Source organism: Chiloscyllium plagiosum, unplaced genomic scaffold (genome assembly GCF_037043375.1).
Source record: "Chiloscyllium plagiosum isolate Xiang-an unplaced genomic scaffold, Cpla_swu_hap1 HiC_scaffold_39, whole genome shotgun sequence".
Lineage (NCBI taxonomy): Eukaryota > Metazoa > Chordata > Chondrichthyes > Orectolobiformes > Hemiscylliidae > Chiloscyllium > Chiloscyllium plagiosum.
In genome coordinates this window covers 22,542,056-22,559,094 of record NW_028270177.1, presented here as the reverse complement: position 1 = coordinate 22,559,094, position 17,039 = coordinate 22,542,056, and the positions used below count along the sequence as shown (strand labels likewise).

The following is a 17,039-nucleotide window of genomic DNA, read 5'->3' as shown; positions in this document are numbered from 1 at the left end:
CTAGGCCTTCATAACTTTGTAAACCCATATAATTCAACATATCATTTCAGTTGCATGATACTGTAATCAAAGTTTGTGAGAAGATTTGTAGCTCGGGTGCTCATTGTTGTGGTTCTGTTCGCCGAGCTGGGAATTTGTGTTGCAGACGTTTCATCCCTTGACTAGGTGACATCTTCAGTGCTTGGGAGCCTCCTGTGAAGCGCTTCTGTGATGCTTCCTCCGGCATTTATAGTGGTTTGAATCTGCCGCTTTCGGTTGTCAGTTCCAGCTGTCCGTTGCAGTGGTCGGTATATTGGGTCCAGGTCGATGTGCTTATTGATTGAATCTGTTGATGAGTGCCATGCCTCTAGGAATTCCCTGGCTGTTCTCTGTTTGGCTTGTCCTATAATAGTAGTGTTGTCCCAGTCGAATTCATGTTGCTTGTCATCTGCGTGTGTGGCTACTAAGGATAGCTAGTCGTGTTGTTTCGTGGCTAGTTGGTGTTCATGGATGCGGATCATTAGCTGTCTTCCTGTTTGTCCTATGTAGGAAGACAGCTAATGATCCGCATCCATGAACACCAACTAGCCACGAAACAACACGACTAGCTATCCTTAGTAGCCACACACGCAGATGACAAGCAACATGAATTCGACTGGGACAACACTACTATTATAGGACAAGCCAAACAGAGAACAGCCAGGAAATTCCTAGAGGCATGGCACTCATCCACAGATTCAATCAATAAGCACATCGACCTGGACCCAATATACCGACCACTGCAACGGACAGCTGGAACTGACAACCGAAAGCGGCAGATTCAAACCACTATAAATGCCGGAGGAAACATCACAGAAGCGCTTCACAGGAGGCTCCCAAGCACTGAGGATGTCACCTAGACAGGGGACGAAACGTCTGCAACACAAATTCCCAGCTCGGCGAACAGAGCCACAACAATGATACTGGAATCTTTTGCTATAAATTCTGTGGCTTATGATCCTGTTCCACAGCTACCTGAAGGAGCAGCACTCCGAAAGCTAGTGCTTCCAAATAAACCTGTTGGACTTTAACCTGGTGTTGTGTGATAATTGAGTTTGACCAAGATGTTTCCAATTTGCCCCGACATACCTTATGGTTGAAATACTTAACCAAACTTTTTTATGTACATTTGAAACAAAACAGAAATATAAGAAAAAAAGCCTTGCTGAGCTTCTGTTTTTTATTGGAAGAGTGGGACTGGGAGCTGGGTTAGACAAGGAGATGGTGAGTAGATCGGGGACACTTTGCTTGAATCCATTTTCCTAACTGTGCTGATACAATGTCAAATCTCTTATTTGCATTTTCATTTGTCTCCTCAGCTCAGAGAAAACAGAAAACTTTCTCCTCAATAATAATATGTTCAACATTTTATTATCTTGCAATGTGACAGGTGTGTTGATTGAGGATTGATTTAATTTTCATTCCTTCAACAATGTGAAGAATATCCCCAACAGATTTTGCTCACACTATGCTTGAACGGTGACACAAGCTCACTTACCCCATTGTGGCTCACTTTGCCCTAAGTTTCCCCCACAATCTGCGCTCATTTGTTTTCACACAAGCACATTAAAAGGAAAATCTGCAAATCTTTTCTTTTTGTTCTGCTTTCAGTCTTGCAAATTGCTCTGTTTGTGTGTTAATGGACTCATAACCGGGCTATTGGACTTTCTAAGCGTTATATAAACATATGCTGCTTCAGAGACATTTCATTTTAGCTGTGCACTTAAGTTAGTTTTTGCTCAGGCTAAAGGTTAATGAAACCACTCTTAAGCACAGACTTTATGGCCAAGTGATAGCCCAATTACATCAATTCACCTAAATTGGTATCAGAAGGCTGCACTGATACGAACATTTACAAGGCACTTACATTTACAAGGTTGTAGTCAAGAATGCTTTTTTACAGCTTGTTCATAGATTGAGAGACCTATAAATTTAAGCAAAGAATACAATGGGAAGGAAAATGTTTTTAAATAGAATCAAAACAGAAAAGAGAATAGAGAAACAAAAGCATTTTTCAAAAAACAATAATTCCTCAATGTTAGAACACCAATTTGCTTTATCGACTATCTGGCAGATTAAAACATCCCGAGATTTGTTTCAGGAACACAACCTAACGCTTAAGCCAAGGGAGGAAACTTCAGAATGGGTGATCAAAGGCTTAGTCACTATCAAGAACATATTAAAAGTGATGTGGAGGAGCCAGTGTTGGACTGAGGTGGACAAAGTTAAAAATCACGGAACACCAGGTTATAGTCCAACAGGTTTATTTGAAAGTACAAGCTTTCAGAGCGCTGCTCCTTCATCAGGTAACTAGTGGGGCAGGATCATAGGACACAGAATTTATAGTAAAAGATCAAAGTGTCATGTAACTGATGCGCTGGATTGAACAAACCTAGATTGCTGTTAAGTCTTTAATCACTTAGAATGGGGATGCAACTTTTGATTGATTAATATTAATGAATCGAAACCTGCATCCCCATTCTCAGTGATTAAAGATTTAACAGCAATCTAGATTTGTTCAATACATCACATCAGTTATATGACACTTTGATCTTTTACTATACTTACTGTGTCCTATGATCCAGCCCTACTAGCTACCTGATGAAGGAGCAGCGCTCTGAAAGCTTGTACTTCCAAATAAACCTGTTGGACTATAACCTGGTGTTTTGTGATTTATAACTTCATCTTAAAAGAGCAGAGAAAGGGAGCCGAAGAAATTTGCTGAGAGAATTCCAAGGCCTTAGTCCCAGCTGCAAGACTTCCACTGGTGGAGCAAAGGAAATAGGGAATCGGTGAAAGGTCAAAGTTGGAAGAACTAATGGTGTTCCTAGGGTTGTATGTCTGGAGACATGCAGGAATCGAGCCATGGAGTGGTTTGAATATGAAGATGTGAATTTTAAAATCTAGGTGTAGGTCATCAAGCATGGTGATGGGGGATAGATGCTGGAACAGGAATGGGTGTGAGCTAGGTTATAGACGTTTAGCTGAGTTGGTGTTAATGAAGGGAAGAAGAAGAGAGATCAGCCAGGAGAAGATCTGGTGTAAAAGCAGGAGATTGGCACCAGATAATGATGCTCATTTGAAGAGCTGGAGCAGGCACAATGGGCACAATGGCCTCTTTTTGCACAGTAACAACTCTGCCATGTCAGTTTGTCCTCAATTCCATGGGATTCTTAGTTAACAGTCTCTTATGTTGGACTTTATAAAATGCCTTCTGGAAGTCCAGATAAACAACATCCATAGTCATTCCCCTGTCCACTACCTGCGTCACTGTTCAAAACATTCAATGAGGTTTGTCATGCATGATCTACCTGTCATGAATCATGCTGACTCTCGCTAATTAACTGAAACATTTTCAAGATACTGAGTCACTTCTTGATTATAGGCTCCAACAAATTTCCCACCACTGACGTTACGCTAATTGGTCAGTAGTTCCATGTGTTTCCTCCTTTTTAAAAAGTGGAGGGAGATGTGCAATTTTCCAATCCAGAGGGATAAGACCTGAATCTAGGGATCTCTGAAAGATTATAGTTAGGGCATCCACAGTGTGGTCCCCTCGCTTTCCACGTTTGTTAATTTTATTCAGTCCTGGTTTCAAATCTACTATTGGTTGGGGAGAGAAGCTGGAGATTTACTGGCGATGACTGGATGGATTAGAATGGAACTAGGCAAGGTCAAATCCAATCATCGGAACAACAAGGAAGAGGCATCAGAGAGGCAACACTCTATGAACAGGTCAAAAGGATGAATGCAGACAGTTCCCTGTGATCACAGAGTGTGGTCACTTTGATCAAGCTGTTCCCGCATTTCAGTTCCGCAGCAGAGGTTGAAAACCAAGTGAGTGCTTCAGACATTGAATTGAAAGAAAAATAGGCATAAATTTTGAGCTAACAGCAAGGACTTTGGAGAGGAAAGGCAGTTGGAGATGGAACTGTATTTAACAAGGACGGCTGATAATGGAAGATTAGAAACTGAGTGGATAGTGTCTGGAGAGAGGGAGTTATTTACAAGAATAGCAACATGGGAGCCAGGAAGGGAAAATGAGAAGTCAGCAATTGAGAAGGTATTGGATTAATAGAGCAGGTGGTTGGTCTCATGAATAGGATCTGTTGGAGAGGGCATGAGGAGAGTAAGAAGATAGATTAATCTCTAAAGTTAATTAATTGGCATTTATTTCTGTCATTAATGCGTTCATCCTTTTTGCCAACTTTATTAATTAATTTCTTTAATACATTAATCACAGCAGTTACAGCATAGAGCCCATGGTTGGCACACAAGTCTGCAGTGAAATGGAATCGCCCAATCACAGGATGGGCAATTCAGGCAAATACAGCCACAGAAGTTTGATTTGTTCTCGGCAGCATTCCAAGCAGAGAATGGGCAGAGCGACAAGCTGCACTGATTCAACTGTCACCTTTGGACCTCTCCAGATCCAGACCTGGTTTGGACGTGCTCTTTTGTAGAACTTTCAACTGACAGCTTTAAATAAACAGTAATCAGCTCCATTGCGCATATGTCTCATTCACATGTAGCAGAAGCTGTCAAATCTGTGGTTATTAAGATGGAAAGGAGCTGCCAAAGCTGGGAAAATGCTTGGAATATCTTGCATTGCACAGATGGTCGTCATATTCTTGGTTTCCTTGCTGCGTTTTTGCTGTTCCATAATATCCTAGTATCTCGCTCTGTAAGAGATTGTATGTTAGGATTTGCATCCAAACCTTCCCAGTTATAGTCTTTATTTCTGCTTTCCCTAGCTTTGAAGATAGGGTGGAGTTTAATCCAGTTTATCAGGGTGGGAACCTTGGCAGCAAGGCCCTCTTCATTGGGGATGAGGCCTTGCCCTGTGTCAACTTCCCAGCAACACCAAAACCTCTGCTGATTAAGTCGGAGAGCTGCTGTGACTGAATATATTCTCTGAATAAATGTCTCCCCTGGAAAGGGAGATATACTTGTTGCTGATTAGACAGGTTGTTTTATTCAAAAAAAAGGTTATAATGTAAATTTAGTATCTTGAAAACCAACTGACTAACCCAGGCTGGGTTGGGAGGTCGGCATGGACAGGTTGGACCGAAGGGTCTGTTTCCATGCTGTACATCTCTATGACTCTATGCTGTGGACGTATTAGATAAACTTAGTGTGCATATTGTAGTATTAAGGAAAATTTGGATACATTTGAATCCGTCCCTGAAAAAAAACACAACTGGCTGAATTTAGAGTGTTTCCCATCTTCTGCTAAGATTCATATTGTGCAGTTGTACAACAGAATAAGAAGGATGCAGCAATTATATTGATGAAAATATGATTAGCATGCTTTGGGGAGGAAGTGGTAATGTCATTGGATGAGTAACCCAGAACTCCAGACAAACATTCTAGAGATATGGACTTGAATTACACCATGACAGATGTGGGAAAAAAACCCCAAAGATCTGTGGTTGCTGGAAATCAGAAAGAAGATCAGAAATTGCTGGGAAAACTCGGCAGGTCTGGCAGCATCTGTGTAGAGAAAGCAGAGTTAACATTTTGGGTGCAGTGACCCTTCTACAGAAAGGGCAAATGTGAAGCTTAATTTCAATAAAAAATCCTGAATTTTGAAATAAGCTAGTCTAATGGAAACCATGCAACTATTGTCATTTTTTTTAAAAAAAGCACACCTTGTTCATTAATGTCCTTCACGAAAAAAATCTGCTGTCCTATCTGGTCTGAATTCAGACCCTCTGCAATGTGGTTGACCTGAGCAATTAAGGATAGGTGATTAATGCTGGCTTAGCCAGTGCTGCCCACATCCCATGAAGGAATAAAGAACACCAAGATTAACTACCATCGTTCACAACAGTAATTGTGATAATTTGGTTTAGTTGCTTGATAGATCTAATTCAAAGGATTTTTTTTCTCTCGGTTAGACACTAACTTTTTAAAATGCTTCAAAGACTTGACACATGGCTGGACTCCTGGACCAAGCCGCAAGAGTTTAGATTAGATTAGATTACTTACAGTGTGGAAACAGGCCCTTCGGCCCAACAAGTCCACACCGACCCGCCGAAGCACAACCCACCCAGACCTATTCCCCTACATTTCACCCCTTCACCTAACACTACGGGCAATATAGCATGGCCAATTCACCTAACCTGCAAATATTTGGACTGTGGGAGGAAACCGGAGCATCCAGAGGAAACCCACGCAGAATGTGCAAACTCCACACAGTCAGTCACCTGAGGTGGGAATTGAACCCGGGTCTCTGGCGCTGTGAGGCAGCAGTGCTAACCACTGTGCCACCGTGCCACCCACAAATACTTTGCCATGAGCATTTCCCACTGCCCATTGATTTCACTCGAGCAGAGAGTGAACATGGACACTGCTGAGTTAAGCAGTAAAATATTGATGTGAATTTTGTATCATGCAAACACCCCCCAAAAAATCATCCTGTCACTGTTCCCTTTGCAGTTTCTGCCCCTCTCTCATCATCTCTCTCTTTTGCGTTGTCCTTGCTGACTGAATTCTACAGAAAGACCTCTGCATTTCCTGAGATCAGTGATCTCAGAGTGCTAAATAATAAAGCCTGATTATCAAAAACTCCCAGTGCACACTCAAAAAACAGCCAATGATAATTTTTGTTTCTAACTAAGGCAAAGATTAACATCCCAATCATGACATGAGTTATTTTCTCAGAGTATTTTCAGGAACTAACAATGTTTTCTAGATCTCCATCATTTAGTGGATAAGTATCTCATCCAGTATCGTCCCATCCTGGACCATGTACATTGCAGATTCAATTGGCTTTGGCCGGATGAATTGGCTGATGTCACAGGACGGCAAGGTCTTCTCTATGGCCTCGAGCAGTCTTTGACGGGATGTGATGTGAGTGTCAAAAGAATCATCCAGTGTTCCTATACTTGATCACTGACCGCGGACTTCTAGAAAATGTGAGCTTATATATCATATAATCGAGGGGCAGGATTCAACAGTCACAATTTGCCAAGAAGTTTGCCAACATTCTGTGTGGACAATCAGACAAGTAATAGCTACTTGTGAATTATTGTGTGCAGTTCTGGTCTCCTTACTTAAAGAAGGATATACTGGCTTTGGAGATGGTGCAGAGGAGGTTCACCAAGTTGATTCTGGAGATGAAGGGGTTACCCTGTGAGGAGAGGTTGAGCCACCTGGGGCTGTACTCACTAGAATTTAAAAGAATGAGAGGGATCTTATAGAAACGTATAAAATGCTTGTGGGTAAGACTAGGACTAGGGGATATGGCCTCAAGATTAGGGGGAGTGGTTTTAGGACAGAGATGAGGAGGAACTGCTTTTCTCAGAGTAGTGAATCTATGGAATTCTCTGCCCAAGGAAGCAGTAGAGGCAGCTTCATTAAATACATTCAAGACACAGTTGGATGGGTTTTTGAAAGGTAGGGGAATTAAGGGTTATGGGGATAATGCAGGTAGGAGGAGCTGAGACAATGGATAGATCAGCCATGATCTTAATGAACAGCTGAGCAGGCTCGACAAGCCAAATAGCCTACTCCTGTTTCTATTACTATGATATTATGACTTTATTTCTTGGGTAACCTTAATTAAGCATGAATCAGTGCTGAAAAGAGAGCAGAGAAGAATATGGAGACATTGTAAACATTTTACTTTGTTTGTAGTGAATATAGTGAAAGATCATCTTTTCTAGCAGTACCAAATAAGGTAATTGTAGAGTTATTCTGGGATGTGCCTCCTTTTTTATTGAGAAAGATGAGGCTTCATGTATTTATACTAAAAATAGGAAATGTGATTGCCCAACTAAAGTGCCCTAATGAAGTAAAGTACATCAGGAAGAAATCTAGGCACAGCAGTTGATATAAAATAAATGGAAGTGTCATTTAAGTATTTGGCAGCAGTTAACGAAGATAATAAAACATTGGAGTAAACTTGTACCAGTGGTTTCACTGGCTGTAAGTGAAAGCATTTGAAACTGACACTCCATCAATTATCAGTGAAATGAGGAATACAGGTTTAACATCCTTGGAGCATTTATTCCACTGTGGTCCTGTTTCTAGTCTTCACAGCATTCAGTTAAAAGTTTGATGATGGTGTAACTCGCTTGGTAGGTCTCTTGCTCCTAGGGCCCGAGGTTCAGATCGTGACCCAGGGCTTGAGCACAGAAAAATTACACTGACACTCCAGTGCAGGACTGAGGGCATGCTGAGCTATCTTTCAGATGAGTCATCAAACTAAGTTCTGCCAGTTTGAGTGGGTGTAAAAGTTCTTAAGGAATTGCATTGAAGAGTAGAGTTTAACCACAGTGTTCTGACCAATGTTTAGCCCTTAATTACTGTCACACAAATATAGATTATCTGATTGTTATCATATTGCTTTATCTGGTTGTTATTATGTTGCATTTTTGTGGCACCTGGCTTCAAAAAGTACTTCATTTGACTGGAAATCACTCTGAGACATTTTGTAATCCTGAAAAGTGCTATGTGAATGCAAGTTGACTGCTCTCATTCTTTGATCAGCAGTGATGGTAGTGTAATGGTAATGTCACTGAACTGATGTTCTAGAAATTCAAGCTAAAATTCTGTGGAGGTAGTAAAGGATGAAATTTTAATTCAATGAAAAGCTAGTGTAATAGGGATCATGTGACCACTGTTCATTGTTGCACCAAACCCAATGGGTGCAGTTTAGATTCATCTCAAATTTACAGGGAATAGAATGTTCAAGACTATCCGGAAGTTCAATCCAATAATCTAGAAACACAGGCAATGATGTCATATGTTTGCACGAAATAACCACCTGAACCTCCTGGAAGGTATTGGCTGTCATGAATGATATGGGTGTGAGAAATAGTGGCCCATGCCTTGCAACTCTCTGCTAATTTGAAGAATGGAGAGTCACGAGCTGTATCTTGTGCATGTGGTGCCTGTGTATGCCATTTCCAAAGGTAAGGTATAGTTAGCTCTCAAATTCTTCTGTAAAGAAGCATTAATTTGTTTATGTAAGTAGGGAATATAAATACACTCATATGATGACATTGTTGACAGCAATCTGTAGGTTAATAGAACAAGTCAATGGTTCCTTGATTTTTTTCTCTCATAAGATAATGTATTTGTCCAAATAGATGGCCTGTTCATTGTATCATTTATATATCAATCCTAACAGACTCTGGTGCACCATTCTGATACTGACACTGTAAGTCAAAGTTTGCAGAAATTACACTACCGCAGACTTTGGATTAAGGGATCTACATTATCTGAACTAAAATAGGATAAAAGTCCCTTGAGGTTTATTTTACTGCACTGTAGTTCGCTGGGGTTGAGAATAGCAGAGTTCAAAGGCAGATACTCTCTGTTTATGGTTACATCCTTGCTTTCAACTCCCTTTGTGCACCCCTCTCTCTGTGAAGTCTTCCAGTCCAAAAATTCTTTTGGGATCTCTGCAGTTCTCTGATTCAGGTCTCTTGCATATTTCTGGTTTTCAGAGTTCAACCATTAACAGTTGTCCCTTCAGCTGTGTGGGCGCTTGGCTCTGGAATCCTCTCCCTTAGTCTCACTATCTCTCTATTATCTCTCCTCCTTTAAGACATTCCTTAAACCTACCTCCTTCCATGTTAATATCTAGATATATTGTTTAATGTCATTCTTTTTTCTGATAAAGCTCCTGTGAGGTGACTTGGGAAATGTTACTATGTCAAATTAGCATATAAATGCAAGTTGACATTTATAACATAAACCCCTTGGTGTGAGAGGTACATTTCATCCAATTATTACAGGAATGTTTTGAAGTGAGTATAGAGCAACCACAGCCTCAGGGCACGAACAAAATTTAAAGGGTACAAAGGCAAAGTCCTCACACCCTTCTGTATTTTCTGGGTTATGGTGTCCTTTTCCATTTATATGGATAGAGTTGGCGGTAGTTAGGGGACTAGGATGGGGGGACTTCATGACTTGGGGGCACACTTTTACGGTGAGAGGAGAGAGATTTAAAAAAGACATGAGTGGCAAATATTTTACACAGAGGGTGGTTCGCTTGTGGAATGAACTTCCTGAGGAAGTGGTGGGTGTGGGTACAATTACAATGCTTACAAGATCTTTGGATAGGTACATGAATGGGAAAGGTTTGGAGGGACGTGGGCCAGGAGCAGGCAGATGGGAGAAGTTTACTTTGGGATTATGTTCAGCTGGTTGGGTCTGTTGCTGTACTATATAACTCTATGATATATTCAGAGACCTTCCATCAGCACTGTCTCAAAGGCTGATCTGATTGATCAAAGGTTCAGCAGACCTAGCAGGTTCAAAGTCCTAGGGTTCTGTACCAGTATGTGTGGAGGCAAGAGACAGGAGGTGAGGCCCAAAGGGTGTGGTGAGCATCAAGAGCTGAGATTCCTGATAGTCTGTGATGGGGTAGAGGGGTTGCAATAAAGAAGGTACAGGAGTGTGGAGCGGGCAGACCTTGTGGGAGATGGTTGCCTGATGTTGAAATTAGCTGTTGAAAAAAGTACCTCAGAACGGTGGACTTTCCACACTCCTGCCCGTCTGACAATTGAGGTCTATTAGGAAATGGCCCATAAGTAGTCATCAAGTGCCTACATAAGTGTCTTAGTTGAGACAATGGCAGCAAGTCAGTCTATCTATCCTGCTGTAAACCGTTGGACAGGATGGAAATGGGAAAACTATCCAGAGAAAACCACACACACACACACGTCCTCTCCCTGCCAACCTGGAAACCCACTGGTGGATGTGTGTTGAAATTCCTTTTTGGTTTCCTTTCTTAGAATCCCTACAGTATGGAAGCAGGCATTTGGCCCATTGAGCCTCTGAAGAGCATTGCACTCCTCTACCTATCACTCTACATATCCCATGGCTAATCCACCTATCCTACACATCCCTGGGCACTATAGCATGGTGAATCCACCTAACCTGCACATTCTTGGACAGGGGGAGGAAGCCAGAGCACCAGAGGAAACCCACGCAGACACAGAGAGAATGTACACACTCCACACAGACATTCGTCTGAGGATGGAACCCAGATTCCTGGTGTTGTGAGGCAGCAATGCTAACCACTGAGCCACTGTGCCACCCCATGGAATCTCTACAGTGACGATGCAGACCATTTAGCCCATCCAGTCCACACCAACCCTACGATGATCATGCCACCCAGATTCACTCTCTTACCCTGTATTTCCCATGGCTAATCTGTCTAGTCTAAACATCCCTGGACACTATGGGCAATTTAGCATGGCCTAATCTTTAGAGCAGGAGGTTGACTGCACCACAAAATGTCAGAACGTATGCAATGATCAAACACAGAGGTTATCATAGCAGGCAAGACAATACCAGACTACATTAGGCCACTGAGAATTTATGGATTCAAAACCAGCTAAAACACAGAAAACAATCAGCTTCATTCCCAATACCATCTCATACAGCAGATAAAGAAGCTTTGCTGCTTCGTGATTCATTTTCAGTTCACCAGTCAAGATCAGGGACCAATGTTCTTTAATAGTTTGCAACACAATGTTGTTTGGAACACTTATGGTGATGCTCTTATTAACCTCTTTAGAATGGCTAAATATTCTAATTAATGCACTCCACATGAAAGAAAGTTGGAGAGGTGGTGTTAGAAATGGAGCTAGAAGAGCCAACTCAGACTGTTGTTGAATAATGTTGCTTTCTATAGGTGTTTGAAGCTCAGGAGAGATTGGGCACGTGAGTATAAATAGGGATGGGCTTAGCAAAAGATACAGTCAACAATGTCTGTGGTCAAGCAACACATGATAGGACAGCAAGTGAAACCTAGGAAATTGACTTTTTTTATTTAATCATGAGACACGGGATTGCTGGCCAGGTCAGGATTTATTGCTCATCCCTAATTAAGAGTTAGCCACATCACTGTGGCTCTGGTGTCACATGTCGGCTAGACAGGTACAGATGGCAGTTTTCCTTCCCCGAAGGACAGAAGTGAACCAGATGTGTTTTTTTTTCAACAATTGACAATGATTTCACAGTCTTCAGTAGATTCTTAATTCCAGATTTTATTTTACAATTGAAGTCACATTCCACCATCTGCCATGGTGGGATTTGAACCCAGGTCCTCAGAACGTTAATTTCTGGATTAATAGCCTAGCGATAATATCACTACCCTTTAACAGGGTACGTATAAATCTAAGGATTCTCAACCTACCCCCCTCACCTAAGGCCTGGTGCCAATGAGTTAAACTCTATTTTTAGTGAGAGAACAGACCTATTGTATTCTGGGCCTATGGTGACTTTACCATTATAAATCTAAGGATACAATTTTCCGAAACTCACCTTTCTCTAACTTTCCTTACCATAGCCCATTTAAATACAACACAATCCAGATATAACAGAACAGACATGGATCCTTGTTGTTTCAGTTTACTGGGTAGAAAATAAAGGAATGTTTTTGTCATACACCCAAGCATTCAAAATGCTTCTGTTCCATATTTGGTCAAGGGATTTCTTTTTACAGACATCCTGGCCAACATATAAGTGTGCAATTTTGCATAGTACAGATTACTTCAGATGGAACAGTTTCGAGCCCCAGGTGGTTGGAGAAAAGGGGCTGAAGGGGATGGGTTGGGGGGAGGGAGATCCATATTTTTTCTGTAGTTATCATTATCAAATCTGGAAATGTATATGAGATGTGCATTCAGGATTAAAATCACATTGGTGTCCAGATAATGGTATCGGATCACAACATTTAAATTTAAAAGATTTCTGGTACCTGTAACTGGTGTCTTTTGTGGCACTAAAATGAGCAAATATTGGGAATGCATCAGGTAGCACTTGACAAAGTGGGCGGTAGTGGGATCCAATTAAATGAGATGCTAATGAATGGATGGGAGAATACATCGAGGTAAGCAAGGGGACCAAGGGTGCCCAATCTGTCGACAGGATTTGCTGCCCCACGGTGATTCAAACAATCTCTTGAGGCCACAAACAGCATCTCATACCCCTGCTACTTTGCACCAGCTTTGATACCCAGCAGCTGGTAGCACTGGTAGTGACTGTTGATGACCCATGACTAATATCAATGAGTAATTGCAGTATTAGCAAGGAGGGGATAACAGATAAGAGGGAATTCAATGGTTACAGTACAGACATGAGGAAGAGAGTGAGGAAATACCAATGTGAGTGTCATGGAGAAAATAAATGGAAAGAGTATAAAGAGAATGAAGAAGAAAACTAATGGGTGTGATAGGTGTGGTGACCATGAATCCATTGTCGATTGTCAGAAAAATTGATCTGGTACACGGTGGCACAGTGGCTAGCACTGCTGCCTCACAGCGCCAGAGACCCGGGTTCAATTCCCGCCTCAGGCGACTGACTGTGTGGAGTTTGCACATTCTCCCTGTGTCTGCATGGGTTTGCTCCGATTTCCTCCCACAGTCCAAAAATGTGCAGGTTAGGTGAATTGACCATGCTAAAATTGCTCCTAGTGTTAGGGGCAGGGGTGAATGTAGGGGAATGGGTCTGGGTAGGTTGCGCTTCAGGGGGTCGGTGTAGACTTGTTGGGCCGAAGGGCCTGTTTCCACATTTAAGTAATCTAATCTAATGTCTCTTAGGGAAGGAAACTGCCATCCTTACCTGGTCTGGCTTACATATGTCTCCAGACTCACAGCAATATGGTCAACTCTTAATTACCTTCTGGGGCAATTAGGGATCAGCAATAAGTGCTGCCTAGCCAGTGATGCCCTCATCCCATGAATGAATTTAAAAAGTACAGGAGAGGAGGGGAAAACGTATTTCTCCCAGGATATATTGAAGCCGGCTAGAAAACTAGTTGCAACTGTGTCCATATCATGAATGAGAAGTCAGTAGTAGATTCAATCGAATTTAAGTTACCTACATGAATTCTATTCTATGGTTGAAATTCAGTCTTGGACTCTTCCAAAAAATGCCATGCTATTTAATTCCACTGTATGGCTAAATTGAGCTCAAAATCCTAAACTAGGATTCTTAATTAGTAGCTTTCGCCATCATTCTAGTGGATTGTACTATTGGTGCTATCAGGGCTGGGAATTGTTGAGCAGACCCCAGGCAGTGTCAGAATTCTCATTTCCCACAATTCAAAAAAAAGGTCAGCTAAGCACTTATCACCGCTACACAGTTCTGTGGTAATGTTAACTTGATATGCCAGAGATTCCATCTTTAACTTATGTATGAGACTTCTATTTCCCTCAAGGGGCTGAGTAACATTTTTACAACAAGTGTGCCTGCATCAAGAACACACTTTCCAGGCAGAGAATGAAATGCCTAGTGCTGTTTTAAACAGACGCATGAGACTATAATTTTATCGTTGATAGTCATGTCTGATGCCATGTAAACTTTGAATTTTCTACATCGAGAACTTAATTAAATCTGTAAAGACACTGTTTAATCTATGGTATTTAGGTTTTAGTTCTTTTGGACCATTTGAAATGTAAATGAGCTGCTATAGTCATAATTCATATATCATACATGGAGGACCCAAATTTCCATTCCCAGTTCAGAGGGACAATGCAGTATGAGGGTAGTGCTGTAGTAATGAGTTAGAATATTGGGGTTAACTCCTTTGTAAAATTTACCAACATACAGGTGTGTCATTTTCTATTTTACTGATGCATTGTCCTTTAATATTGTGAGACCTCTCTTTTCTCCGTGGATTCTCAGTAATCAATAGGAGGCAAGTAAGTATGGTGAAAGTGACTCACTGGAGAGATTTGAGCACATAATTGCCATTTGGGTAAAGCATGGAATATCATGGCTATTGACCCACAAACTGTAAATGTGTCTACTACTATTGTTCCAGGAGCACATCTGAATCCTGCTATTTCCCTTTCTATGTGTGTTCTTGGACGGCTTCAGTGGTTGAAACTGCCGGTCTACTGTTTTTCTCAGCTTGTCGGGGCCTTTGTTGGTTCAGCAGCTGTGTTTGGACTTTACTATGGTAAGTTTTTCACTTTTACATTTGCATTTAAGAAGATGGAAATTGCTGCCTGTTGCAACAATCTTTTTCTCTTTCTAGATGCGTTCATGGCTTTTGATGATGGGAACTTCGCAATAACTGGTCAAAATGCAACAGCACAAATCTTCTCCTCTTATCCAGCCTCACATTTGTCGTTTGCAAATGGCTTCGCAGACCAGGTAAACATAAATGCTTCCAAAACACTTGAACTGGCTTTAATATGTTTCAGTTTTCACTACTGTAATTAATGCCAGAGGAGTTTCAAAAAATACTCTGCAGTTGATAAGTCACTTTAAGTCCTTGAACACTCAATCATTAGAAGCTGTATGAGTTCAAGGTGGGTGATGTGTACATTTGCCTTCCCCATGTATTCCTTGGAGTGCAGTGTGTTACACTGGAGATGTGGGACCCTCCCCTCCCTGTGCTCCATATTCTGCCCCATACAAATTAGCTATCATATTAATATTCCAGTGTAACACATTATTTGGGATGTACTTTGACATGAAAGGAGCTGTTTAAATGCAAGATCTTTACTGAGGTACTGAAGCTTCATCCATAAGCATCTCATCGAAGTTGCATTGGTAATTTTATTAAGCACATTTTATTAAACAAATTCAATTAGAATATAACAACTCACTCTTTTGAATGTTTAGATTGAATCACAGAATAATTTCATCCTACAAATATGCATATCTTATTTTGAAAGAAAACTGCAATAATAAAACTCATTAAAGTGTGGTTATTAATATATGGAATACATCAAATCATGATCATTTGTCCAGGGGGAGGGAAAATAGTCAACCCAGTTGACAGATTCAATTCACACAACAAAAGCATGAAAAAGCAAAAGACAACATTAAGATGGAATAATAAGCAGGAGGAGGTTTCAGGAGCTCAGGAAAATCACAGCTGCACTGCCTTCAGTTTGTCTCCATTGGCAGGGACTCCCAAAGCTGCTGCACTCTTAGAAAATTAATTTCAACATTCCCACTGGTGCTGAATAAGAGATCAAAGAAAACTGCATGACAAGAAACAATCAAAGGCAGTGAGACAACAACACAATTACGACTCAGTTTGGTGGGGTAGACTGATTGTTTTCTTTGTCTCGCTACTCCAGTGGTCACAAGGAAATTTGAATTTATAAAGATGGCATTGCCAATTATATATTAGACTGTATATAGCTTAGTATCAGAAACATGCCAGCTCAGTTCAAGTGGTTTGAGATTTTGAGGGACTTTCACCACGAGGCTTGTGAATTTTCTTGGTGTATCTTACTAAACTCTCCTTATTAATTATTCAACTCACCTAATAGTGTCCGTCACTTCTGATTCTAGCACCATTGTATCACACGCCATTCCTAGAACAGCTCACTCCTCAGTGAGTCTTGACTGAAACACTGGCGTAGCTTGCACCTGCACTATCATTGAAATGCTACTATCTACTCAATGAGCGCTGGCAATTCAGCCTTGCTCTTCACCAGCCATGTTCCTGTTAATGGCATTGCAGCCATGAAGCTACACTGCTCACAGCACATTGCCAGCATGGCTGACCCTCACTTGCATATGCAACCCCATTCTCTAACTCTGTCCAGTCACGTCTAAATCACCGCTACTTTGTCCCTATTGCCCAGTGTACAGCCGCAGCTTGTCCAGGAGGGGAACTTCACCTTGTCATGGGGGTCACAAAATTATCTGGTGTGATATTGCACAGATAGCATTGGTTGTTTTCCTGATGCATTTGTGGGAGCACAACTGAGAGATCCCCCACACTGGTCACTGATCACTCCCTGGAAAGAACCAGTCGCAGAGGTGTTAAAGGCAGCTGTCACCTTCACTGCCTCCAGGAAAGGATGGCCACCCATTCCTGCAGCCTTCAGGTCCCACTCCAGCACCTGGCACAGATCTGTCACTGGGTCTCAGGACTTATGGAGCCTCTATTGGCATTGCCCCTTGCTCAGCCTCAGGAAATAGTATTGGAGCTGGAAAACTCTGGGCCTCCTGCACTCCCATGAATCCCATGGGCTCTACTAATGTGACCTGGATGCTCCTCATCCTCCTGCCAGCCTACTCCTCAT

The 17,039-nt window shown here is 41.6% G+C and overlaps 1 protein-coding gene across 1 annotated transcript in view; it reads left to right on the top strand.

Annotated features, from left to right (window-relative positions):
- aqp9b (aquaporin 9b) overlaps positions 1–17,039 on the top strand; it is a 72,468-nt gene that overhangs the window by 40,489 nt on the left and 14,940 nt on the right. The window contains exons 3-4 of the mRNA XM_043677452.2: positions 14,810–14,947; positions 15,026–15,144. Of these exons, the coding sequence (XP_043533387.1) occupies positions 14,810–14,947; positions 15,026–15,144 (257 nt within the window). The remainder of the gene's footprint in view (positions 1–14,809; positions 14,948–15,025; positions 15,145–17,039) is intronic.